The 27,516-nt window shown below is 39.1% G+C and overlaps 2 protein-coding genes across 4 annotated transcripts in view; one reads left to right on the forward strand and one right to left on the reverse strand.

Annotated features, from left to right (window-relative positions):
• acsl1a (acyl-CoA synthetase long chain family member 1a) overlaps positions 1-21,913 on the forward strand; it is a 23,911-nt gene extending 1,998 nt beyond the window's left edge. Inside the window, exons 1-21 of one of the 3 annotated variants that reach the window (XM_008286840.1) lie at positions 8,724-8,830; positions 10,881-11,093; positions 11,395-11,509; positions 11,598-11,662; positions 11,757-11,858; positions 13,744-13,843; positions 13,971-14,146; positions 14,349-14,381; positions 14,607-14,658; positions 14,752-14,825; positions 16,230-16,307; positions 16,890-17,024; positions 17,510-17,644; positions 18,261-18,356; positions 18,442-18,514; positions 18,610-18,698; positions 19,452-19,568; positions 19,665-19,808; positions 19,921-20,022; positions 20,108-20,179; positions 20,502-21,913. In XM_008286840.1, the coding sequence (XP_008285062.1) occupies positions 10,899-11,093; positions 11,395-11,509; positions 11,598-11,662; positions 11,757-11,858; positions 13,744-13,843; positions 13,971-14,146; positions 14,349-14,381; positions 14,607-14,658; positions 14,752-14,825; positions 16,230-16,307; positions 16,890-17,024; positions 17,510-17,644; positions 18,261-18,356; positions 18,442-18,514; positions 18,610-18,698; positions 19,452-19,568; positions 19,665-19,808; positions 19,921-20,022; positions 20,108-20,179; positions 20,502-20,642 (2,094 nt within the window). In that variant the 5' untranslated portion in view covers positions 8,724-8,830; positions 10,881-10,898 and the 3' untranslated portion in view covers positions 20,643-21,913. Of the gene's footprint in view, positions 1-8,723; positions 8,831-10,880; positions 11,094-11,394; positions 11,510-11,597; positions 11,663-11,756; positions 11,859-13,743; positions 13,844-13,970; positions 14,147-14,348; positions 14,382-14,606; positions 14,659-14,751; positions 14,826-16,229; positions 16,308-16,369; positions 16,448-16,889; positions 17,025-17,509; positions 17,645-18,260; positions 18,357-18,441; positions 18,515-18,609; positions 18,699-19,451; positions 19,569-19,664; positions 19,809-19,920; positions 20,023-20,107; positions 20,180-20,501 lie in introns of those variants that run through there. The other 2 variants (XM_008286856.1, XM_008286848.1) reach the window with 2 other exon arrangements.
• primpol (primase and polymerase (DNA-directed)) lies at positions 21,804-27,516 on the reverse strand. The gene is made up of 14 exons (XM_008286829.1): positions 27,449-27,516; positions 25,934-26,237; positions 25,744-25,838; positions 25,519-25,657; positions 24,869-25,016; positions 24,681-24,783; positions 24,442-24,593; positions 24,009-24,171; positions 23,821-23,918; positions 23,562-23,648; positions 22,961-23,069; positions 22,804-22,880; positions 22,664-22,710; positions 21,804-22,566 (listed from the first exon to the last, which is right to left on the reverse strand). The coding sequence occupies exons 2-14, from the start codon at positions 26,105-26,107 to the stop codon at positions 22,333-22,335; spliced, it is 1,626 nt and encodes a 541-aa protein (XP_008285051.1). The 5' UTR covers positions 26,108-26,237; positions 27,449-27,516; the 3' UTR covers positions 21,804-22,332.

Below are 27,516 nucleotides of genomic sequence, written 5' to 3' on the forward strand. Positions count from 1 at the left end.
TTTAAAAATGCAACAATTTGCTGCTTTATGGAGGGGGTGGGGGGCTATGAAATAGTCCAGCAGATAAGCTCCTGTTTCTGTTTATTTACAAATCTAACAGACAAGAGGCAGTGTGTTGATTAGTTAGCATTACAGGTCCAACTAGGTAGTTGATTTTGACCTTTGTGACAAAGCTAAGTTAGAGATTTCCCCTTCATCTGTGTTTGTGCTAAGCTAAGCTAACCTGCTGTTGCTTGTAGCTTCATATTTAATATACAGACATGAGAGGAATTTACATTTTCTAATCTAATGAGTGTATGAACTCTGTTTGTTTTTCTTACTGTCAACATGTAAATTATTACTTTTCATTGATTTTTAACTAGATAATGTAACAAAACAGGAATAATCTATAAAATAATAGTAAATTTTTTAGCCATATCTCAGTCCTTAATAAACTTTTTTTTTCTTTCATAATAACAAGTAGATGTAAAATAATGGGATTTTTTGGGGATATTAAATTTAATAAAAGAAAATATTGTGGAAAAAAACATAGAAAAATATTGTAAAAGAGCAAATAACTATATATATATATGTATATATATTTCGATGTGGACATTATTTACATCTATTGGTCTGTTTTTTTTCCCCAGTTAACATATATATTAATACTTTTTGTGATTTTGCTAGTTATTATCTGTAATTCAACAAAACAGGGAAAATCTTTAAAATAACAGTAGACTGTTTAAAAAATTACTGTTAAAAAATAAGAAACTTTCAAGGTGTGGATGTTAACTTTGATGGATGAGACAAATCAAACAGCGTTTAATAATCTTTGACTTTCAAACTTTAAGAAATGAATAGAAACCAGTGGCTTAAAAAAAAAGACTATCTCCTTTGTGATTGATCAATAAAAATGTGAAGAACACAAACATACTGTAATCGTGCTTTTAAACCTTTAGAGAATCAGCAGTTACTCACATCAGAGGTTGAGCTCCGTCTTTTATTTCCTCTCAAAGAAGAGACGGACAGCAGAGTGTCAGATTAGAAGCCACAGATATTTGTCAGACATTTAGGGTTTAAGAACGTGTGTCTGAACCTCAGACTGCTCTGTAATGTAGAGAAACCTGTCAAAGTGCATCATAACCAAAAACACTTGAGTCAGTACGTCGAGCACTTTGTTTTCTTGACTTCTAATGTAAGCCGCATGTTTCTGTTTGTCGCTGCCGGTGTCTGTGAAAGAACAACTTGGGTTTTTGGAGCAGTTTTGAGGGGGAGAGGTTTGCAGTTCAGAAATGTGCTTGGTACTGAAAGCGTTTTACGGCAAACTTCCTCCAACAGGAATCTGTGGAATGCAGAGTGTTTGTCCTTTTTGAAATATGAGGTAACGCTGTTTTGACCGTGCAGTGCAGTCAAATGATCAGTTAAATTGCGGACAGGAAAGTGACCATGCAGACGCAATCATGTGTTTCTGCCCTTGACTACAGGAGCAGCTTTCATTAGAGCAAACAGAGGGAGAGTTTGTGGTTCTGTGATTCAAACCGCCACCCGCTCCGCTCCGGTCATTTGAGAATACCAGTATCAGCCTGTCTGTGTGTTTAGGGTGATAGCAGGCTGAAAGGCGTGAACTGGCTCATGTTTATACAACAATCAGCTCTGACATGTCGCCTTTAAGGCAGAAATTTCAGCTCTGAGCAGATGACTTTTAAAAACAGTCATCCCAAGCCAACTATCACGGATGTCACTTACTGACTAAACTGAATTTGAAAGAATCATGTGAGAGTAGAAAATGAAGGATCCGGCTTTTAAAAAAAACAACCTCAGATTATCACGCATCTGCATGGAGCATTAAGAGAGAACTGACTTACTGTGAATGCTGCTCCTCCAAAAGAATTTCTATTAGAGCTTCTTGGAAAATATGAGTTAAAACAATTATCTTATTCTGGGAAAAGATTATTCGGTTAAAAATAAATATCACGAAAAGCTAAAGTCACATTTCTAACCACTGTCTTTCTTTGAGCTCATTCAGTCGACGGTGTAGGCCTGCTGTGTTTAATGTCCTATCACTTCCTGGGGCAACATCAGAAGTACTGTCATCTAGCAAGGCCACTGAAGACTGCACATGTGGATATCTGACTGGTGCATTGTATGCATACCTAAAACAATTCATCAAAGTTGATCTACAGAATAATATTCAGCTACTTCTTTTTTTTTTTTTTTGATGATTTAGGCTATTTTCAGACACAACAGCAGCATTGCTCGAGTGTTACTGAGTCGGTCCAACGTTTTGGTCCAGACAGAAACATCTTAACACATATTAAATGGATTGTCATTACACTTTGCATCCACATTCAGAGGATCAAGCCCATTGACTCTGAGGATTTCTTCACTTTTCACATCACCAGCAGGGTCATGTTTTTTGGTTTTGATTGAAATGTCTGAATGGATTGTTAATAAACGGATAATTGTGGTTTGTAGAAGATGCACTTACAGAGCTCACAACTGGCATCTAATCATGGCTTTGGAGTCAAGGATCAGATGATTTGTTTGGATTATCAAAAGGAAGAAAAAGGGGCGATGTATGCTGCTACGACTGTCACTGTCAACTGCTTTTAAACAGGTTGCATTCATGTAAACACACAACTACTTGGTGTTTTGTCACTATAACTCCACATTAAAATTTAGGGAATTATTGTATATAGCGGCGTTTGTCTGCAAGCAGGATTATGTTAAAACTACCAGGCCAAATGTCATGACACTAGGAGAAAAGGTGAAGCACGGTCAGCTACGTTTTTGTCTCCATCTGGATCACTTTGTTTGAAGTTGTGTTTTTGTCGAGAAGTAGCAGCGGAAGGGAAACTGTATTTCACACTATAGTGGTTAAACTTTGTAAACAATCCCTGGTTCACATTCATGGGTGGGAATCCATATTGATCTTGGATCAACTATGATTCATCACACTGCTAGTTTTTTGCTGTGTTGAAATTTCAGCTGGTTTGTGACCTAACATCAACACACAACCTTTCCATCAGCATCAACTGTACTGTGTGCTTAGTTTAAATGAGCAAATATCAGCAAGCTTACATGCTGAACAAAGGTGTCCGACCAGGTAAAAATTGACTGATAAAAGAGCATTTCAGCTTGAAAAGGCTTTTCGAGATCCTGCTCAGAGCCTGGCTAGCTGCTCCACCTGTTTCCACCATTTGTGCTAAGCTAAGCAGCTGCTTCCTCCACTTTCTACTTGATGCACAGACACAAGTGTCTCAGTTAGCTCGTCTAGTGCTCAGCAAAACAAAACTAATTCATGTCTTTTCCCAAAATGTGAAAATATTTATCTTTAAATGTTTATTTAAAATTAAATTTGGATGAGTCACCGCAGAGAACAAACAAAAGCAGCTGAATATCAGTCGGCGTGGCATTTTGCTCTCATTTGCTGCCTAGATTGCATTGTGCAGTAGTACCAGGTTCATGTTGGTGTTTCCTTGACCTGAATTGTAAAGGTCATGTGCCCTGATGCTGTGTTGGTAGCTGTTGACGAGTGTGCGACCTTTGCTCCACTTCACAAATCCCATCCTCCGCCTGCCCTCCCTCCCTCCGCTGTACATTTCTCCGCTGTGCGGTCATGTGACCTGGAGTGTGCGGTTTCATCTGGGAGGTCAGGACCTGAAGTCTTGAGCGTGGTCCTCTTGTGCAAGGTCAGCCTTTGTGTCCTAAAACCAGTGCTGAATGTGACAGACGGACAACGGACACGAGTCAGGCAGACGGTTTAAACACATGAAAGACGTCACAGTGAAGCCACATGAGCTTCATCAACCACAAGGCAGTGACAAACACCCTTTACCCCGTTTCTCAGTGACTTATTGCTCGTTGAGCGTCCGCCTGCCTGATTTATTCAGTACATATGTGCCAAACTGGGTTAGGTTGTCCCGTCCTGTTCTCCTTTCCACTACTTACTTTTATTGTGTCCCCGTGCTAATCAAGAAAAACCGGTCTGACAGTGGCCTTGGAGCCTCCCTATACTATACCCCTGTAAATGTATATGCAAAGGGGTTTAAACAAGAATGTATCGACTCATTTTCCTGTTTAAATGACTTCCCTCAGGGTGTGCTATGCTATTTGTGAAACTCTTGAATTATCAATGAGGTTATTGGCAACTGACCAGCTTCAGCAGATCCGACAACAAGCTCCCCATGTCAACATTTTGCATTTTTAGAACAGAATCAATGGTGACCCACTGTGTGTGTTTCTTCTTGACTACAAAGCAGGAAGCCACAGACAAGTTTGAACTGCTTAAAAGCTTCCTTCACCAGTTTGCAATGCTGCAATATGTCTGAGAGCCTATGAAGAAACGATGTCTGAGAAGACGTCTTCCTCTGTAGTGAGATATAGTTCCACATCAGATGATCATTAACTCGCAACAAGGATGCAGAGGAGGCATTGATTAACAGATGATATTAGGCTTGCAATGATTACCACGTCAAACAGTTTCCTGTTATGAGAGTCTTTTTGTCATTATTTTCCGCTGTCATGACAAGTTTGCTTAATAACAAAATATATTCCCATTCGACATGATATGTATTATACAATTTATGCTATATATGTGTCACAAAACAATGTATTGCACTTAAAAATAGATTAAGGTGTTATCTTTTACTGCATATTCAATCAAATAAAAAGGAAAGGGGCAAATCTTCACAATCTTAAGGCCCGTCCTGCTTGGTTACTTTTGAAACCATCTGTTCTCACACAGCAGTTTACAAAGATGACTGTGACACACTTACCTCTCTAAATCTGTATTAAATTCTTAGACAATAGGTATCCAATTTCAGACGACGCAAGATTTTCATTTCTGATTGTGAAACAAATCATACAACTTTTACCGATGGGGAAAAAAACTGCGTATAGGTTGCTGCACAGTTGTTATTGTTCCTCATAGCAAAGGGGACTTTGAAAAACGGTTAAATGTGGAAAGCGGACAGGAAGGTTGTGTGTAATACATGGCTAAAGGCAGGCGTGTACCCACACCTACATTTGGTGAGTCAGGCTAGTTCCTGGCTGGCATTTTTGTTTCTATTTGATTCATTGAAGAAGAGTATCCTGTAAAATTGAGCTTAACTTTACACTTTAAGGCTTCGGACAGCACCGTGCCAGAGACTTGTTCATGATAAATGAGCAAGACATGAGGCATTAATGCTGGATCAACAGCATCACAGTTGTTTGTAGAAATCTAAGTAGTTGTGTTAGTATGATAACATTGGATGTAGTGGGCTTGAGCGATAAAACGACTACAGTACGTACTGACGAGAGACACTTCATCAATAGCAACAGGGAAATTGCTCAATGGAATGTTCGATATTTTCACTTAAATGCATTAGATACAGAGTGCCGGGACACACAAAGACCTTCATGCAGTGTTTGGTTGCATGAACAAACCAAAGTGCTCCATTTCAGATTTCTAAATGTCCTATCATAGCAGGCCCTCCAAAGCACACACCTTCCCTTGGGGATGGTGGGAAATGGTGGTTTCCCCGGGGAGAAGAGCCCCGGGGAGAAGAGCTTCTGGATCTAAAAACACCCACGACCCTGCGTCCCTCACCACCTCCACGCAGTAGTGGCAGCCTTTAAGTGTGTGTGCCAGAGTATTTGTGTATTTTATTGTGTATTAAGATAAGATCATTAATGATATACCTTGATAGATAAAGTGGTTAAATTGAAATTAAGCTTTATATCGTGATATATCACCAAATCCCTGATACATACACCTCGGTCTTAGAAGTAACATTGTTAGCCGGACATGACAACCAATACCATTAGTGTGAACCTAAGCCTCAGGAGCGGTGCGGTTATCTTGTTGTTGTGGCCAAACTGCATTACCGCAATTTATGTGACCAGTGAAATGACATTCACACGGCTCTGCTCTACCAGCTCGAGGGCAATAATGTACAAATGTACGTACACTTTGTGGAACATCTGGGTACCTCACAGAGGGAATCTTGGACTTTTTTTTTTTTTTCTTTCTGTGAGTGCGGCCCTACAACCTTCGTTTAAATGAATGAGGTGTCATCTTGTAATCTGATATTAAGTTTTTCCTTATCTATGGAGCAAAACACACACCATTTAATCCGTTCTTTACACTTTAAGTGTTGTGTTTCATCTTAAGATAAAACACCTCCCTGCAAACGGTTTCAAAAAGGTCTTATTCTTCTTATACTACCATGCTGTTCAGCCGCCTCTGATACTGTGTAGCACATTATGCAGATTCATGTAGCAGCTGAGAGAAAGCTGCCTCTGACATGTGAATCAGCCCGTCTTGTCGTGGTGGGATTATGTTATGTGTGTTTAAAGGCTTCATGTGTTAATCCTCCATTGATAAAGTTGTAATAACATGCTTAAATAGTGAAACCTGACACTCGACACCCAATCCGACTGCTCCAGAGTTTCAGATGTCTCTTTTAGAGCAACCGCCCAACAAGAGGAACTAAAACATTTTCACGGAAATCTAGAATGACCACCCGGCTCTGGGCGTCTCTTGGTGTAACTTCCTGGTTGTGGTTTGAGTGACTGCTGCAGTACAGCTGTGATCTGCTCTCGAGCTGCAGGCCGCTGCCAACTCGTCTTCATGCTCTGTTATGTGTCAAGCGAACCCGCTGCCCTCCCCTCCTCTTTTTTTCCAGTGTCTTGTGTTTGTGTGCTGGGGTGTGGGGTGACCGGCAAACTGGCTCTGCTATTGGCCTGTCATCCTCCCAGGCCAAGTATGGAGAGTGGAGGTGGAGGTGCCGGTGGTGGGCGGAGGGGGGTGTAGCAGCACCTTTTGCCTCTGTGTCTTCGCCTAGCGTGACACCGATAGCATGTGCCTGCTGTTGGCCATCTGACAGAAAGGCGCATTCTTGGAGTAGGTGTGTAACTCACGCCTGTCCTCCCTATCACTTAATCTATTGATTACCCTCTGAATTAATTATTTAGCGTTAAGAATGTTAAAAAAAAAAAATAGAGAAAGAAAAAAAAGTTAAAATTGCAAATGGTTGAACAATTATTTTTATGTCAACTGACAGATAAATATGTACATTTTGCAATTTGAAGTTTCATGATTTACAGCACATTGTCAAATACCAAATTGAGTTTTGGACTTTGGGTCATAAGAAGACATCACACATGATCTGTAAAGTTCTGATTTTTTTCTTTTTCTTTTTACAATTCAAAGAAAATTAATATGTAAATAATACTTTTAAAAATGAACACATTATTAAAACAAGTGTTAGTTACATTAATAAAATTTTGCTTTAACAGCGCACAGAAACACAGGCAAATCTCAGGATTCATTAAAAAAATCATTATTTGTTATATTCCCACTAATTTTAGAAACGCAGAGTGAGTTGTAAATTCGTCAGTGATCAGAGAAACAAATTAAGACAGTGGTATCTATCCCCATTACATATCTCAGTGTGTTCAACTCTATTAAGCACTGCTATAAATCAATGGTATCAACAGGCTTTGGTGTCAGTGTGATTTAAAAACTTTACAATGCATTTGGTAGTTTTTGAGTCCACAGAATTAAAATTAAAAAAAAGAAAACTGACTGCATTTTAATATACTTCATACTGTTATCATGACATAAACTTAAATAAATCATGTTAAGACTTTATTATTACTCACTTCTATTTTAGCATTAATGTTTCTGTTACACTCCACAAACATCCAGGTGTATTTTGATCTCCACATTCACAGTTCATGTTTAGTTTAGTTCTGTCTAGATTTGCTCTAGCTGACAATTTGACCTATTTTAATTGATTGGTTCAACTTTTTTTCTCTGATTTTTTTTAGTATTTTTTTTATATCTTAGGTTCAAAATTTTGAATATTTTCTGGCTTCTTTCCTCCTATGACAGTAAATTGAATCTCTTTTTGATTGTGAACAAAACAAGACATTGAAGGATGTCGTCTTTGGAAAACACTGATGAACATTTTGTGGCATTTAATAGACAACTAATCAATTAAATGGGCAAATAATCAACAGATTCGTTAACAATTACAACAGTTGTTAGTTGCAGCCTGAATGCAAATCGAAGAACAATACTGGCAAAGTATTAACGTTATATATTACCCACAATTTTCATTGGTCACATTTGGAAAAGCAGGAAAATAATGTCTGAGTTGACTCGCTTAACTGGAAATTCCAATTTATCTTCTCCGACTCCCAGGAATCTGCACACATGCTCGTGTTTGTGCACACGAGTCAGTGTTAACGCTCACACATTGTCTGGGATGTCAGCTACAAAACAGGGCAATCTGTCAACACCTCTATCATGTAAAACAAACAGACTTGTGTAATTGGTAATTGTAATTCTTTGTCCGACTAGTCTCAGCTGTTTAGATGCTCGGCAACACAAGCGTTGCACACAGTGCGTCCAGATGATGTATGATAAGATATTTTCCATTTACCCTTAAATAAACATTCTGGTAAAAAAAAAAAAAAAGAAGCTTGAATCAGTCAGATCAGCGCTCAGTTCATACTAAATTAGTTGTGATTCTGTTCGAATTTATGGCCAACATGTGCATTTCTGTTAATGACTAAAATCTCATGACACTGGATGAGGTCTGAAGCGAATCGTCTGTGGGTTTTCATCAACCTGCTTGGTGAATTGCGCTCCAGTGAGTGGCTGATGGTGTGTCATGCGTCTGTGTTTCTGTTTGAAAGGGGCGTGTTTCTGCTATTCATAGTTGTGAGAACTTCAGAGGTCTATTAGAGGTCAGTCTGAGTCCTTCTAATAGCAACTGCTGCAGCACAGGGCCTTTCAGATATCTATACCTCTCCGCTTTGGACACAGTCTCGATCTTTCTTCACACTCTGTGGAACTGTGAGTATAGAGACTGATCTTAGTTGATTTTAGTTTGTCGTAGTCGTAATGCTGAACTTTCTGACAGCCTATTCAGCTGTGTTCAAGATTTTCAAGGAGCTGATGTAGAAGTGGTGTGATCATTGCTTTCCTTTCAGATTGGCTTAATGGAGCCTATAGTTAGTTTAATGAAAATTTTTAAAAATTATTACGCCTAATTTTCCCCCCCATAGAACAAACAGAACTGAACAACATTAACGGATCTTGCTGGTGTTTTGTTTTTAGATGCACAGCTATGAAATGTACATTTACAACAATGTCACTTCAGCACAGTTTCCTGTATTGACATTCTAATTAAAAGTCAATGAAATATAGGCAGCACGTTTGGCAACTTTTCTGCAGTACTTTGGCCCAGTTGGCACCAGTCCCATTTGTCAGGGGCTAGTTGTTAATAATAGAAGTAGGTGAGAAGTCATTTGTTACCTTTGAGGTTGTTCACTTGTTCCTTTACCTACAGAGCTGTTAAATTTCAACCCAGAGGTCAAATGAATTGACCCGAATGTCCAGGCTGATAACAACAAACGTGAATTGAATATAGGAAATAATATGAAGACTAGTTCAATGATTAATGTGCTTCCTTATTGAGACGTAATAATTTAAGAATAATTGGTCGTTACACATATTAGTGGGTGAGTTTAAATTGCTTTTCAGGTTCATTTCATTTGCATTTTCACATGTAATTAAGTCACAGACAGTTGGTGTGATTCTGACTGTGATGTTTAAAATTTAAACAGAACAGAGCTGCACTTCCAGGACTTAAAAGGATGAGGTTTCAGCCCAATGAGCTAATGTCTAAAACATCCCCACCAGACGGCTTTTCTTCCCCTCAGAAAACCAGTGGCTCAGCGCTGCATTCAGCATCTGTGGTCGTGTCCTTATATCTCCGCGGAGGCTTGTGATCAGAAAATATGTGTGGAGTCATATTTCCTTCCTGTATCTTTGTTTCCAAGCGCGCAGCTGCTGAATAGGATAACACATCTTCCTTTTGTATACAACATTAGTGGAAGTGCAAATGTACAAATGTGTCTTTCAACAGTCTTACTTCTCAGGCGTTTCAACAGAATGTTAGTGGCGCAGTTCTGAATACAATGTTTTAAGTGTTTAGACATAAAGAGAGCTCATTGAAAATGTATCTGGCACTCATGAGTCGCTGTTTTTCTTGCTATTAGTGTTTTGATTCATTCTCTTTCACAATGACGGTCTTTATGTACACTATCAAAGTTTATGGATATCTTTTAAATGAAGGGTTTCTTTGCAGTTTGGAGGCATTCTTAAACTTATATTTGATATGCAGTATTTTAAATCACATAATCAAATATAGTTAACAGTGAAGTGGTGGATCATCACTGAATCGCAGCACTGAATACTGCTTCTGCCCTGAATGGTTCACTGTGGCTCTGTCCTTGAAGCTTTATGTTGGTTTTCTGTGTTTTTGTGTTGTCATTACGTCAGCATGCCAGAAATGGATCATGTCACAGAAAGAAATGAAAGACATAATGCTTCAAACAATGTGACTGTGCAGGGATCAGTTTGATAGTCCACAGTGTTCCTATTAAACGGTCCCTGAAAAGGAACGTGAAATTGCAATTTTAGAGCAGAAATCTAAATGGAAGACTTTATATCTGGTGTTTGGGGCTACTTCTAAACTCAGATGTGCAGAGATGTTTGGCAGAGTAAATGTGCAAGTGAAACAAAGTGAAAGTGAGACGGAGAACTCGGGGGATATTGCGTTGAGTTTGGATTATGCAGCCACCTCCCTTTGTGACGCTAAGATTCTTTTGTGGTAACATAAAGGTCAGTTTATAAGAAGATATTTAAATAAAGGAGCAGAACTTTCCTTTTCCAAGAACTGTAATAAATGAAAGAAGTCCTGATTATAGTCCTACTGAGAGGTAAATTGTCTTTAATCCAAACAAATCCTGATGGAACTGAAACACACATGCAGAAGTGAAGAAATCTGGCTAAAAGTCAAGTTTCCAAATGACTCTCTACTGTCTGTGTTTGCCGGCAGGGTCAGATCAGAACAGCCATGCAGGCTCAGGAAGTCCTGAGACAGCTGCGGATTCCCGAGCTGGATGACGTTCGGCAGTACGTGCGGGGCTTCCCTACCAACGCGCTCATGGGGATGGGTGCCTTCGCTGCCATCACTACCTACTGGTTTGCCACCCGGCCAAAAGCCCTTAAACCTCCCTGTGATCTCGGTATGCAGTCGGTGGAAATACCAGTAAGTGATCTCTTCTTTTCCGCTAGTAGTCTAAATTGTCAACTCATCTGGTGGTTTGGGTTTCCTTTCCAACTCTTAAAAGTTACTCTTTATCCAGCAATTCACTGTGTTAGAGGAATATTTGAAGCACAATCCTGCAACAAAAGTGTAAAAGAAAACCAAAAACTAACTTCAGTCATCAGGAATGTTAACTGGATCCTCTCCAGAAGCTTAATCATGTTTTCAATGACAACTTCCTCCATCCTTGCCACATTTAAAGTACCACAAAGTTTATCTCATGACTTTTTTTTTTCCCTCGTAGGGTGGAGAACGTGCCAGAAGGTCAGTTCTGAATGACAGTGATGAGTACATGACACATTTCTACGACGATGCCCGAACAATGTATGAAGTGTTCCAACGAGGCCTCAGAGTATCAAGTGAGTGTATCTCCCTTTATCAGTTAAAGAGAAAACTCCCTCGAGACATGAAAGGTTGATAAAAGGAAGCTTTATCTTCCTCTCACAGATAATGGACCTTGTCTAGGATCAAGGAAACCAAACCAGCCCTACGAGTGGCAGACTTACAGAGAGGTGAGATCACAGACACTTAAATGAGGAACCATAGACAATTGACAACTATCGGAGTTGCAGTAAATTTTAAAACCTGTCTTTTGTTCTTGCACAGGTGGCAGACAGAGCAGAGAACCTCGGCTCTGCCCTCCTTCACAGAGGACACTCTCATACAGGAGACAAGTTCATCGGCATCTTTTCCCAAAACAGACCAGAGGTAAAACAGCTGATCCTCGGTGCTTCTGTCACACTGTTCAATAAACCCTCCGAATCCCAAGGCCCACCGGTGGGTTTAAAGGATGCTGTATTTAAAAGAATCACCAAAATGACAACATTTATCAGAATTAGAGACTACAAAAACTAAGAAAATCGTCAGATTTACAACTTTCTGACAGTCCCTGACCCAATTATCTGTGATTGGCCATTCAGTTGGAAAATTAAGCACATCCATCCATCCACCGTTTAATCCTTATGAGGGTCGCGGGCGGGCTGGAGTCTATCCCAGCTGACTTAGAGTGAAGGCAGGGACACCCTGGACAGGTCCCCAGTCTATCACAGGGCTACACTTAGAGACAAACAACCAAGCACACTCACATTCACACCTACGGACAATTTAGAATTACCAATTATCCTCAACATGTTTTTGGACTGTGTGGGAGGAAGCTGGAGAACCCAGAGAGAACCCACTCTGCACGGGGAGAACATGCAAACTCCAAGCAGAAAGATCCTGGGTGTCCTCACCGGGACGCTAACCTGTGACCTTCTTGCTGGAAATTGAGCACATATAAATCTAAAATCTTGAACTTGATATTTCATTAAAATCCGTTTTTTCTACATGTCTTATTTTAAGAAATTACCGTACAAAAAGAAAAATCTAATAAATTGGCTTGGTTTACTCTAACCAGGGGTCCATTTCACAAAGCAGGTTTAGGGTAAACAGACTCACAGTTTTCACTCAACTTGCTTTTATTATTATTATTATTATTATTATTATTATTATTATTATTATAATTTTAAATTAAGCACTCCTTGAGGCAACTATGAAACTATTCCTGAGTCAGCTGTGACCAACAGTCATTTAAGAAAAATGTGTGGACTTTTAAACGGAACTGCAGGCTGTGTTTACTCAGATCAGATGGAAAGGAAATACGAAAAGATCAAAAATGTAGGTAGCAAAATATCTATATTGTGTCGACTTATTTTTTTTCAATATTGCTAAGTAAAAAAATTTACACAATGATTTCTTTTTTTTTTTGTAAAAACCCTGTAACTTTAGTTTTTTTCCTTTTTGTGGTTTATGGCATTATAACTTTGTTATACTACACAGATGACATATTTAAGTTCTCTCTACCTCTCGCCATGCTTGTGCTGTTTCCGTAGAGGTGTAGAGTTTTCATTGCAGTAAAAAATTAACCGACAGTCAGTAAAACTATAACTGGAGCCAAAAAAAACACCCAGAAACCACTTGGGATTCAGAGGGTTAAGCAAAGGAATAGATGTGTCTAAAACTGTTCTCTGTTCACTGTGCAGTCCTGTCTATTGTGTTCACGTTGTCTTATGAACCATATACAGTTTAGGAGACTGAAATGATGTGTAATCAGTGTACAATCCACAGTCAGCTAGAACTACCAACCATCACAGCTAGCATCACAAAGACAAAAGAAAAAGGCAAATATAGATGATTAAAGAGTGAGTAAAGACCTGGGTTGTTCCCAAAATAGATTTTAATTAAGCCATTTGACGCACTGCATACAGTCATATTCTAGACTCTGAGTCAGCGCCCACATCTTGGATGATTTTCAGTTTATAGCAATTTAGTCTTATATTTGTAGCATTCATTGTGTTTGTATTGTACCAGTATCGATTATATTAACAGTGACAGGAGTGTGTAACAGGGATTGCATGACTGATCTGTACAGATAAATGAATGTGTTGTAGCTACAGATGGGTGAAAATTTAAGCAAAACTCACATAAAGGGTTAAGGGTTCTGGTTTTTTATGAGTTTTGTCAACTGTCTACATATCATTAGCATTCTTAGTAGGATAACACTTGGCATTCTTGAGGTTTTAATGACTAAATAATGAGTCTGTTTTCTGGGCAGTGGACCATTTCAGAGTTTGCCTGTTACACGTACTCCCTGGTAGCCGTCCCACTGTACGACACTCTGGGCACCGAAGCCATCGGCTACATTCTTGACAGAGGTACAACAAAAGGGCACCTTCACACACACTGGCTGCACAACACCTGCAGCATTATCAAAGCGCTTTAGATCAAGGACAGCGATACTGACTAAATAAGTGGTTAATTTGATGGCGTCTGTTTCTCCAGCCACCATCTCAACGGTCATCTGTGATGTACCTGAAAAGGCTCGTATGATTCTGGACTGTGTCGGTGAAAAAGAACAAACGGTGAAGACGATTGTTCTCATGGAGCAGTTTGATAGTGACCTGGTGACGCGGGGGAAACAGAGCGGCATTGACATCCTGAGTCTGAAGGAGTTTGAGGTGAGAATATGTAATAATGTATTTATGTCTGTCTTTTAAAAAAAAAAGAAAAAAAAAAGGTTTTTCTGTTAGCAGCTATTTGAGTCACACTGTCACTCAATCATGTTCTGTTAGAAGTCAATGGAAATTAGGCCTCAGAGTGCTGTTTTTAATGTATGATTACAATCAGGATGCTAAAACTCTGTTTTGTGTTTGTTTCCAGGCCTTGGGTAAAGCCAACCACCAGACACCAGTGGTGAGTAGGACCTCACCTGACCTGCTTCCACAATACAAAGGCTCTTAAGTCTTACTAAATATCTACAATGGAAATCATTGTTTTAGCTTAGACAATTAACTTAGTCAGCAGGAATCCATCCAGGACAAGTTTGGTTTTTCACTGTACAAAAATTAAGCCTCATGCACGCTTCAAGTGCAATTCATGCATCATAAGCATGAGTGTAGATCTGTGATCTAATTACAGCCTCCCAAACCAGAGGACCTCGCACTGATCTGCTTCACATCTGGAACCACAGGTAATTACTGGACTCTTATTATATTTACAATTGTCTTGTCTTTTCTTTTCTTTTTAACATCATTTATCATCCTAATTGTTTGTTGTTTTTCAGGAAACCCAAAAGGTGCAATGCTCACTCATGGAAATGTAATCTGCAACACTGCAGCTTTCATTAGAATAACGCAGGTAAACAAATGCACCCACGAGACTTTCACAGTCTCCGTTTGATTCACTCACTACAACCTTTCTAAACAACAACAATCCACATGAGAGAAGAGAGTAGATGAGAAAAACTCATCCAAGTCACCTTCAATTCAAAATGTGCACTCACAGCAACAAACTTCCTTATATTCTTGCTGTTGACTGGTCAGACTTCCAGAGAGAAAGACAAGCACGACTCTGGGCTGACAAAAGTACTTGTCACTCCTTTGCATGTTTTAGGTTGAATGAAATCAATTATTTATGAATTTACTTCCAGTTAATGTCCCTTGTTTGTCTCCCCCTTCTGGCAGTGAAAGTAATTACAGGAATACTGTCTACACTTCTGGGTTTTTGTCTCTGTTGCTGTTGTCTCTACCAGATACGTAGCTACAGCTGAAGCCTCTTCTGTCTCCGATGTTACGTTTGCTGCTGTCTTCAGCTCTACCGGTGTAAATGTCATCACAGAAAGCAAATTTAAAACTAACATACTGCAAAAACAGAGATTTTTCTGGTGAAGAAAGGCCTAAATTGTGTGAACTAGTTTGGGTTGAATGTAACAGACTTATATTTAAAAGTCCTGCACTCTAATTTTCAAGACACCAGATTTGAACATCGACATCGGCAGATAAAGCCAAGAAACAAATATGGTTTTATCTATAATAACGCCACAGTTCTAAATGGTATTTTAATGCACACAAATCTGTTGTTCCATTATTACAGTCGTCCTCAAATGTATTCATACCCTCCCATTAAAGAAGGAAAAAAAACAGCTGTCACTGAAATAAGTTGAAATTGACAAAAGTAATAATGTATAAAAAGAAAAACAAGTAAACCAGCCTGATGGGACCTGTAAACTAATATTTTGTTGAACAACCCTTTAAGCCAATCACTGCAATCAAGTGTTTCCTGTAACTCTCAATCAGATTTCTGCACCTGTTGACAGGTATTTTGGTCCACTGCTCATCAGCAAAGTGCTCTAATTTGTCCAGGACAGTTTTGTTTGTTTGTATAAAATATTCTTTTTAACCACAATTCAAAAGCAACGTCTTACTTCAGTAAATTATAATTTAACAAATTTTTATTCATTATTACTTTTTTCAGTTTCTAGTTCTTTGAGTGATTATTGTGAATTTTGCCTTTTCTTTAATAGAAGGTATGAATACATTTGAGGATGACTGTATAGAAAACAGTTTTTTTAAATGTATTTCCTATATTTCAATATTTAAACATGCACCCTTTCACTCTTACATAAATCAAATAAGCATTACGATCTCACTTCAAACCTAAAACCGCAGTCTGACTCTGGTTGTCCTCTTCATATTTTCTGTCCTGGCCTCTGTTCCTCTGTCCTGCTCACTCCTCTGTTCCTTCCTGTGTGATGTTGTCCAGAACACACTGAAGCCCTCCAATAAAGATGTGCTCATCTCCTTCCTCCCTTTGGCCCATATGTTTGAGAGGGTGGTGGAGGTACAGTACGCCACGCTTGACCTGCATACGTGCATGTGTTTTGCTTTGTGTGTCCTCCGCAGGTGCACTGCATGCTGACCCTCCATGACATTCATGTATCCTATCTCCCCCTAGCTCACATGTTTGAGAGGGTTGTGCAGGTATGTTGACTCACTTACCTTCAATGTGAGGAAGGACTTTACAGGGAGTTTAGAAGAAGAGAGATCGTAGACAAGAAATGCTTGTGTTTTTAGTTCTGCTTGGTTATCACGTGATCAAAAGCAATTTTGTTTAGATGCAGCACAGATGCATTCAAGATGGTACAGAACACATATAATGACACAAAGACAATCAGTGTTTATATTTCTCAAAACATGTGTGTTATAACACTATTCAGCTGTAAAAGAAATGGCGAGCTGTGTGTGCTGATATGAAGTTATCAAGTGTTGGATTTGTGGAATTTGGGAAAATACGTTCGTTGGCTTAAATAACAAACAATGGATGTGTGGTGTGATGAAGTGCAACAACAGTGCCCTCCGTGGTTTCAGTGTCACATTTTGAAATAAACTGCCTTACCGCTTTTCTTTTTTTTTCTCCCCTCAGGGTGTCATCCTCATCCACGGGGCTCGAATCGGCTACTTTCAAGGGGACATTAGACTCTTAATGGATGATCTGAAAACACTGCAGCCAACAGTTTTCCCCGTCGTCCCACGTCTCCTCAACCGCATGTTTGATAAGGTCAGACTAAGTACTCAGAATTGAAACCTTATTTGTTACTTAACCACTTAAAGTGCCTGCTAGTTACATACGTACCGGCAACATACACAAATACGTACCGTAAATGCTTTTTTCTGAACATGGTTGGTTAAAAAAAATAAAAAATACAGTAGTCTACCAGGAAAAATTGACTATCTTCATCTTCCTCCTGCGCACTAAAACCACTAAAGTCGTCTTCTTCAGTGTCGGAATTGAACAGCCTCAGAATTACTTCGTTGCACACTTCCTCAGACTCTCTTTCGTTGTCGCTCTCAATGTCACTTACGTCTTGAGGCAAATTGGTAAAAATCCATAAATTAGCCGCATCATTGTTTAAGCCGCAGTGTTCAAAGCGTGTGAAAAAAGTAGTGGCTTATAGTCCGGAAATTACCGTAGTGTTAGTGTTTAATAGAAATTCTGGTGATTCTCTGTAGAGGACTAATTGCGGTTTTCTCATTTCTCTCCAGGTATTTGGTCAAGCCAACACACCGCTGAAAAGATGGCTGCTCGATTTTGCCTTCCGGAGGAAAGAGGCAGAGATGAAAAATGGAGTCGTCAGAAAAGACAGCATGTGGGACAAACTCATCTTCAAAAAAGTGCAGGTAAGCATGACATGTTTATTAAAGCATTCTATCTTCTCTACTAAGTTTAAAGAAATTCAAAAAAGTTGCTTTAAAAAAATCTTTCAATGAGGTTCAGTCCTTTTAGCGGGTACAGAGATGACCAGAGGGGAGGAGGAGACACTAGATAAATGTTAGAATAATTCTATGTCATGATTCAGTGATCTTTGTATCTAAGTATGAGAATGCTGTAAATGTCCATTGCTTCTATTTCACCTTGTGAGTGTGAGATAAGGACCAGACGTCCTTAGCGGGTAGTCAAAACACCATGCCTACACACACATTTGCGGGAGGTTGCCTTCTGTTTTCTGTATATAAGAACCAATGCATCATGCTTTTAGTCAGTCACTTGTTCAGACTCTGTGCTGTACATGTTGCTCCTTGCTGCAAGTAAAACTTTGCTCTGACTGACGACTCTGTGTATTGATTTGGAGCAGTTAGGACTCCACTGAAGAATTTTCCTAACAATAAACATCCTCAAAACAGTTCCTCACAATCATTACTGTAGATGAATCTGGAGAGGGTTTGGTGAACTTGATGGATAAGGAACAGTTTTGGTGTGATATTTAGACCTTCTTATTTGTTTCTCCCATTCCAGGCGAGTCTGGGCGGTCGTGTGAGACTTATGATTACAGGAGCAGCTCCGGTGTCTCCGACCATCCTGACTTTCCTACGAGCTGCTCTCGGCTGTCAGGTGAGCCACACACAGATCGTTATTAACAACTGAGACAGTTAGTTTTTAAATCTAATATTGCTCATAACATCTATCCTTCCCACAGTTTTATGAAGGCTACGGCCAGACTGAATGCACAGCTGGGTGCTCAATGTCGATGCCTGGGGACTGGACAGCAGGTAAAAGTCGAACCTTCCACTAAACGTTGCTGCTCTTGAGTGGCCTCAGTGATGATTTGAACCACGAAGCTAAACTGACTAATTTTCATCCTCAGGTCACGTCGGACCTCCTCTGCCCTGCAATTCTATTAAACTGGTGGATGTGGCCGAAATGAATTACCTGGCTGCCAATGGAGAGGGAGAGGTGAGCAGGGTGTTTAGTTATCAAGTAGACACTGTTAGATGAGATCAATTTATTTATTTGCTCTGACTTTTTACACAATACACAGAATTTGTTTTTCCAACACATCTTCTCAAGATGTCAAAACCAACAATGAATTTATCCTGCTAACTGTCTGTCCAGAGGGGTTCTGACAACATAAAAGCTTGATTACTGCAGGACTTAGTTCAGTCCAAAAACAATTAAAAGCTTATTTTAAAAAAAAGGCACATAGTTGTACAGACATACTTCTTTTGTTCATTACAGATAACACAGCCAGTGTACTTTACACTGAAACTGAAAGATTTAGGGCCTCGGTGTCCATCAAACTGAAAGTGCTTGTTGCATCATTTGAAAACCTGTTTCCCATCTGATCAGGGTGTCCTGCTCCTTTCAGACTCCTTCCATAAACTTAATTCTTTTCTTCACACGACCAATTTGACGCTTGTCACATGTACCAACCATTATCCAATGCCAGGAAAGCCTTTAAGGAGAGACCAACTAAAGAGTGCCCTGTTTTTTAAAAAATCATTGTTAGCAACATATATTGGATGGGAGCAAGAAACTATTTGTAATAATTCTGTGTGTGAATGGAAAACGAATGGAAATGTAGAGGACAACAGGCAGGGTAAATCCTAAAACATGTAAAAGCTAAAAGGGTTCCATTCTAGTAATTTAACAACTAAAAATAATGTCTATGTGCTGGAAGGTTAAAGCAACTAATCTCTGTCCCTTTAGGTGTGTGTCAAAGGACCAAATGTATTCCGGGGATACCTGAAAGACCCTGAGAAAACAGCTGAGGCGATCGACATGGATGGATGGCTGCACACAGGGGACATTGGGAAATGGCTTCCAGTAAGCACAACAGGATAAATGGCAAATACTGACCCAAAACTGATTGTTATTAGACTTAAATTGCTCTTTTTTTTCTTTTTTTTTATTTTATTGCAGAATGGAACTCTGAAGATTGTTGACAGAAAGAAGCACATTTTCAAGCTGGCACAAGGAGAGTACATTGCCCCGGAGAAAATAGAAACCATCTATAATCGCAGCGACCCAGTAGCCCAGATATTTGTTCATGGTGATAGCTTACAGGTCAGTGATTAATTCATCTATCACAAATTTGTGTTATGGAACCTATTCCACGCAAATTCTGCAAACAGGTTGTAGCATTTGATGTTCATCTTTTCCATGTTGTGTTTTAAAGGCTTGCCTGGTGGGGATTGTTGTACCCGATCCAGACTTTTTACCTATTTGGGCCAAGAAAAAGGGGCTTGAAGGATCCTACTCTGAGCTGTGTAATAACAAGGTTGGATTTATCATTATCAGCAATCTTGAACACACGGTTCAGCTCTCTACAGCTGCCTAACAGTTTTTCCTGACTGCTTGTTTAGGATGTGAAGAAAGCTATTCTGGAGGACATCCTGAATTTGGGCAAAGAATCAGGACTCAAGTCTTTTGAACAGGTGACTTTTGCGTGTTCCACTTTATCACAATACCACCAAGTTTTTGTTCTTTGAATGCAACAATATATTTACTTCAGGACTAAATTGCATTGTCATTTCTGAATATGCTGCTTTTCTATGTAGAATTTGAAGTAAACTCAATTTTCAAGGTGCAATTTTTAACTTTGGTAGCCATTTTTCTCTGTTTTCAGACAATTTATGAACAAAGCGACTATTCAAGCAAATACTCAACATACTAATTAACTGGTAATTGCAGCGCTACTTGTGATATTACAATAATTCTTTTCCCTGTCATTCTTTTTTGTCCTTCTCCCCACTGCAGGTGAGAGATATCGCGTTACATCCCGAGATGTTTTCTGTCCAGAACGGTCTGCTGACTCCCACCCTGAAGGCCAAGAGGGCTGAACTTCGGAGCTGCTTCAGAGAACAGATTGATAAACTTTATGCCGGAATTAAGATTTGAGCTGGGATTTAGGACTACAATAGGGATGGTGACAGTGATTTAAAGCACACAGCCAGAACCAAAACACTTGAGGGGATTTTCCTCACGTTTTCTGCCAGTGAAAACCTGAACAATTTTGTGGGGATTAGCTTCAAACAAATTAGATGATGACTCTTGGGTTTAAGTATGGATTATCCCCACTTTTATTAGTAACTGTACAGCTACTTTTTCCCTGCCAACACTGGCTGATTAGTGAAGAATATCCCACAGCATGTCATCGTGTTACTGGTATCATTTATCCATGAATCAGGGTGAAAAATCACAAAGGAAGAATTGTGACTTGCTCATGCCTTTACTGCCATTAAGTCTGACAGTTTCATGGTCAGAAGACTTGAGCTCCTGCAAACATTTCAGCTAGTTTTTTTGGTTTTTTCCTTGGGAGCAACAGGAAGAAAATCCTGTAGAAATGCTTTACAGCAGTGACAAATATTGACTATTTATATACCAGGATATTTAAATGTTTTGGTAATCTATTTAAGTTGATATTTAATGTAATCATGAAACATGTAAATAGTGTATCTGCTGGAGAAGTATATTTGTATGCAGAGTTTGCCTGATACTCTGTAGATGTAATTCCCTGCATTCCCATGTTTCTCAGTGCTGCAGGCTAAAGGACTGACTGGATAAACCTGTTTCCGTGCAGAATTTAGTTAGAGCCCGTTGGGAATCGTGTTGCTTGACAGATTTTGTGTTTGTTGTGTTTTTTTCTTTTTTGATTGTTTTCTTTTAAACACTGCATGTAAAATATTGAATGTTGCTATAGCGTACGTGTAGTGCCTCCTTTTAAAAGCTCTTTCATATTTCAGTGCCACAGGCAGCAGGGTAAAACTAAACAACTGTCATTTCTAAATTGCACAAGTATTTGGGGTAAATTTGTTGTAGCGCTGGTATAACAAAAATAATTTTAACAGTTTTTTTTTTTTTATTAACAATTTTGATGCTAAAAAATTCCATTTCCTTGTCAGCATTTCACATCAACTTTTCACCAACAGTCTTCATTTCAGCTGTTTCACAAAAAAGGTTTGTTGTGAATTCAGGTGATTTGACTGAACGATGATCATCACGCACATCTAATCATGTTCAGGACGCTTTGGCAGTACAAGTTGTTCTTGTTGTTTTTTGTTTTTTTTTTATGACTTCTATATGAAAAGGGCAAAGGTGCAGTTTTGTGCTACAATTAAAAGTATTGGGTCTTTGTTAACTGTACCAAATATATTCTTTCTTCAAAACTATTTTGTGTTTGTCTTTTCTAAAGACACAAGCATATTTATCTCTAAAAAGCAGAAACTTATGTTTGTGCTCTGTGACTGTCAATAAAGTGCCATGATATGTAGCTAATTATCATTCAAACAGTATTAAAACATTTATTAGGTAGTTTAAGCCACACTATGTATATTGTAAGCAGCTACTGTATATACTTTAGCTAACTTTTAATTAAATTGTAATTTGTATTGTTTATGCACCAGGATGTCCTCAAAAAGAGTTACTCATTGACAAATGCATTAATAGCCACCTATTTAATTATTAGCTTAGAGTGTGTTATAAACCATTTATTACATGTTTTTGTACTCTATAAAACGCTAAATAGGATGTAATTAAGTCTTACCGGTATATTTGATGCTGTGCTGCAAAATAGCACAAACCTTATCCTCTACTGGGAATCAAAATCTGCCATACACGTGAGCAGCAGCTGGTCTGAGATCTCGCCGCCATTTTGTTCAAAGTCATCAAGACTCTTTGAGTAGTCCTGGTCATCCCGTTCATTTCCCCACAAATCAGGAGTCTCTTCCACTGGACGCACCGTGCTCTGGTGGGCCTGGTTTGGTATCTGGCTGGGTTCAATGTTGCCAGCATCGTCCATTAAGTACACCTGGTCCTCCTCATCCTGTCAGTGAACAGAAGATGCAGTCACTTGCTGCTGTGTGAAGAAGAAATGCCAGATTTCCAGACAAATTAACATTAGTCAGTCAGGATGAACTAACCAGTGTTATGATGTAGCTGACACAGATCTCTTGTGGCAGAGGGTAACCTGTAACAGAGACAAACAGGTTGTATTACATCACTGCACAGATTCTTCAAACTGCTTTTAAGTACAAGTTAGTACAGCAGCTCTTTAACATACTTGAGGACCTGAAGTTCCTGCAGTCAGGATCGTGGCACTTCTGGTACCACACCTCCTCTTTCAAATCCACAACAATCCTGGAGAGGATGACACCAAATCAGAAGGATGGACGAGACACACTCACAGCCGTCAGAACGTCAAACATAACTGTACATACATGATGTTGTTGCTTTTGTGAAACCTGCCGACATTTTCACACCAGCGGTATTTGGCTATGTCATAGACGAGAAGTTGTTCTGCAGCGAAGTAGTTCCATCGTCTTATGCCTGTTGAATTTGCATGAGATTGTGAAAATTTGGCAGGCTGACATATACTGCATAACGCACTGTGACAATGGCTGGTGTGGTGGTGTGAGTGTAGACTTTTAGCAACACACAAAATGTGTATAGCAGCATATGGCAACACAAGTCTGGGTGGCAGTTTTAAATAAAACATCAAATAGCACAAGGATTTTGACAAGATCTAATGCTTTAAATATACATTTAATTCAAAAAAGCTGTCATAGGAAGAAGGAATGTTTACTATTTCACGCTATTTTAATAATCACTTCAGTTTTCCATATTCACTGCAGGGACGCATTTAAAATTAAGAAAAATATTTTTTTCGAGAAAGAGAGTCAGTAACATCATGACCCAGTGAACTGTGTGACGATACCATCTCACAGCAGAAATGTGTTTTGTGCCAAACTAAATATGCAAATGTTTTTGAAACTGACACATCTTTTGCAACAGTGTGCTCTGCAACAGCCAAACACTTACTTCCTTGTAGTCCATCCTTTCTAACCACTGTTAATACAAAGGTGTCCACTTCCTGGTGAGGAGACGACAGGCAGCCAGACAGTGCATCTGTCAACAATGGATAAGACTAAGCTTCATTTATCAAAAGTTTTTATCCTGAAAATTATTGTAGTAAAACCAGAGACACTCAGAACATGTGCAAACTGATTTGTAAGTAGTAATGTACAACATGTTTATGCAAGATAATGAGGAAAATCGGCTGTTTGCAGTTCAGTATTACCTGAAGTTGAAGCTGATCCCTGCTGGCAATGAGGCATCGAGGTCTTGGTTTCATTTGTTTCTGGGATGTCCCACGTAAGAACTCTCTGACCTGTGAAACTGATGATACACAGTCGTAACACCTGATGTAGAGGTTTGAAAAATGTATTTTCAGCACAGAGAAAACTGAAGTAAGGGTGTCTAATATACCTCACATTGCACACTAAGGATGCCAGAAAGACGCTTTCCTCTGCAGAACTTCCCTTCTTGGGTTTGGCAATAAACTTATTGTCTTCTGCCACAGTGAATGCAGCATTCTTCCCCGCTTTCGATGATTTGTAAAGTCGGAAATTTCTATTCTTGGTGTAGACACCTGTTAGTGCAAATTGGAACCAAGTATCCACAGGTACATACAAGCATTGATTACAAAAAGATCATGGACAGTAATTAAAGGATAAGTTCAGACTTGTCAGACACTTGTTTGAGTACATTTTTTGCACATGCGTATTGTTCCCCACCACTTATACTGAAAGAACAAGAAGGACTCTTTTACAGAATGATTAAAGAAAGCCAAACTTTTTTTAATGTTAAGGGCTATTATTTTGCTATATGGTTCTTTGCTATAGGTTCTGGTTCCTCTTACCAAGATCAACAAAGAGACAGTCTTTGCCATCCTTGTTTTTCACCTGGAGGAAGCTGAGGTCTCTCTCTTCCTGCTTACGCCTCTTCGTCTGTGGACTCTCGGTCATCCCACCTGCCTTTGCTGGTTTCCCCTCAGATACTGCAAGTGTTCCACTGTCAAGACATCGTTTAGAAAATTTACACAAAGTGGTTATAGTGGGGAAATAAAAAGATTTTTTTTCAGAAGTCTGAAAAACAAACCCTGTTTGTTTGTTGTCTGCTGTTGGATTAATCCCATCATCCACACAACTTCCACCTTTGGCTTTGTTCAGGACAGGTTGAAGAATTGCATGGATAAACCTACCTGAAATCCAAAAATGAGACAGAATCTATGAATAATTTGCATATGCAAAAAACATTTTGCTGCTTCCATTTATTGCTGAACATACCAACATGTATGTTGTCTTTGAAAGCTGCATTTTGGAGACTGAAGATAAGATGTCGACTGAATTTATCTTCTGTGCTGGAGTCCAGATTGAGGATATTTTTCGCAGAACATTCAATGCCATAAACTTCCATTAGCTTTTCACACACATACTGTCAACACACAAAGCACAGACGGGTAAATGTATTAAATATTCTGCATCTTTAGGGTTATAAAGTAACACCTTAAACTACACACTATCTATGCAGATGTTTAGCAAGATTCTAGTCTCGTGAAGCAAATTTAAACCACCGCTTTTCATTTGTAGCTTTTTTTTATATTTAACATGATTTGCTACTTCAGTAATCATCTTCTGCTCATCTAAATCAATGATGAATCAACAGTGACCCAAACTCAAATGCTCTTTTATTATTGCAGCAACAATAACAAAATACTTCTATTGTGGAAGAAAACTGCTCTTCTAGCCAGACCTGAATCAGCAGACAACATCCACATTTCGGAAAAACTGAATGCATGAATCTACCTGAACAAATTCAGATAGAACTATTTCCTGCTATTGTTAGATGTACGTGAGGCAAGCTGCTCAGTAAAAATATATTCCCAGTTACATTTTTCACATTAAACTGTGAATGAGAAAATAAAAATGTACCCTACCTGGATAAACAAAGACACCATATTTTTCCCATCTGATCCTTTGTTTGAAGGCTTGTGAAACTCCAAGTCAAAATAAAGCTTACAGACAGCACCCTCTGGAATCACCTCGTAGCAGTGCATCAAGGACTGAGTGTAAGTCCTGAACATTTTTTTGAGATAAATCGTCATCAATGGATGTCATCACGAAAGAAGATGCACTTCTACAAATGCAGAACTGACACTTACCTGTAATAATGCCACAGCTCACTGTAACTGGTAACCAGGTAGATCCTTTGACCCATGGAAGTCTTTTCTTTCTCAAGTGCAAAAACATGTACAGCCTAGAAAACACACAAATGTCAGCAGTCCTTCTTTTACATAAAAAAATATAAAACCTAAAGTACAAATTGATGAGCTATTGCAGCATCTCTTGTACCTCTTTGCAGCTCTGAGCAAAGCTGATAGCCAGACTCTGACGGGGGAAAAGTTTCCAGATGGAGGAAGGCTGACACGGCCACAGTCGAGGTTTGTAGCGCGTCGTCAGAGGATTCAGCTGGAAGGACTGAGCAAGCTGCTCAACCTTCTTCAGTCGGTCTCCCCACTTGCTCATTCTCAAATGCTTATCAATCTCATATGACACCTTTTATAACACCCGCAGTTATTTGCGAAGACACTTCAGCTGTCAGCTGAGTGGATGCTTGATCAGTGGTTATCCCATTGTCCTTCCACCTGATAAAAACCTGCAGAATAGAATTAAATACATTAAATTAAAATCAGCTGTATGAAATTAAATTTCTCTGTTTCAAGAGAACCTGAACATTTCACCACTCATGAGAGCAGGATCCATTCTAAGACTGTTGTATGAGACTGCATTAGTTTTAGTTGCATGTTCCTAAACCTGAGTGCATGTTCAGTACATGAAATATCATTTGTGTCTTTTTGATGACATAACATTGTCAAGGGCCTGTCATAAAGCATATTTGTATTGGTAGTTCTACATAAAGAAGTATTCAGGTCATTTACTGAAAGGAAGAAAGTCAGTCTTGGTTACTGTTTTTTGCTAAATATCTCAAATTACAAATTTATTTCAAGCTGATTTAAACTATATCAGTTAAAAATATGTTACCTTCCCAAATTCCTGAGCTCTGGCCAGAAGCCATTAACTGCTACAAAAGTCTCTGTCATGGTGATCTCTTACTATCTAAACCCCCACAATGCCTGCAAACACAAACTCCCCATAGTCCAAATAAACAACTCCTCCAGTCACTAGAGTATTAAACACAAACTGTAGTCTTCCACCTGATTAAACAGCAAAACCAGGTACTATAGCCAATGGACAAAACATTCTCTGACATAAACTTCCTATGTTTTTTGCCCTATTGGTAAATATATGTTAACCAGTTAAATTCTAAATATGAATTAATCATCTAAAGATGAATCAGTATCACCCCTACTCAACAACAGTGGCAGTACATCTATGATCAGCTAAGTAAATAATAAACTATGGCAACAGAGAGCTATGATAGTCTCTCCAGCCCGCCCTGAATAGAAAAACGACCACTTTTCTCAATAACTTTTATCATTCATTCATTCATTCATTCATCCAGACAGACAGACAGACAGACAGACAGACCTTCACCCTGCCCACCAGCTCCCCATCTTATTCCAGCAGTTGAAAGTTTGGAACCTGTTTTTACGTCAGTGACTTTTGCAGTGCACAGCTTTTACGTGTAATGGAGTAGTTTAACGTAGGAGAAGTACCAGACTACTTCTTCCACCACTGTAACTAACTAGGCTCAACATAGCAGAGCTGAAAATAGTTGTCTCTACATTCATGGCTGAGGTAACTCAGTTAGCATTAGCTTTAACGTTAGCTAATGCGGCGCTATTACAACTAATAGAATTCACACATGCCTATGTTCAGTGGTAACAGTTCGGTGAGCTACATTACCGCTGTGTCTATGTCAAGGAGTCCAGCCAGTCTCTTGTCACTCGACAAAAACTAAAAACAATCTTCGG

This window comes from Stegastes partitus, unplaced genomic scaffold (assembly GCF_000690725.1).
Source record: "Stegastes partitus isolate 25-593 unplaced genomic scaffold, Stegastes_partitus-1.0.2 Scaffold11, whole genome shotgun sequence".
NCBI classification, from domain to species: Eukaryota; Metazoa; Chordata; class Actinopteri; family Pomacentridae; genus Stegastes; species Stegastes partitus.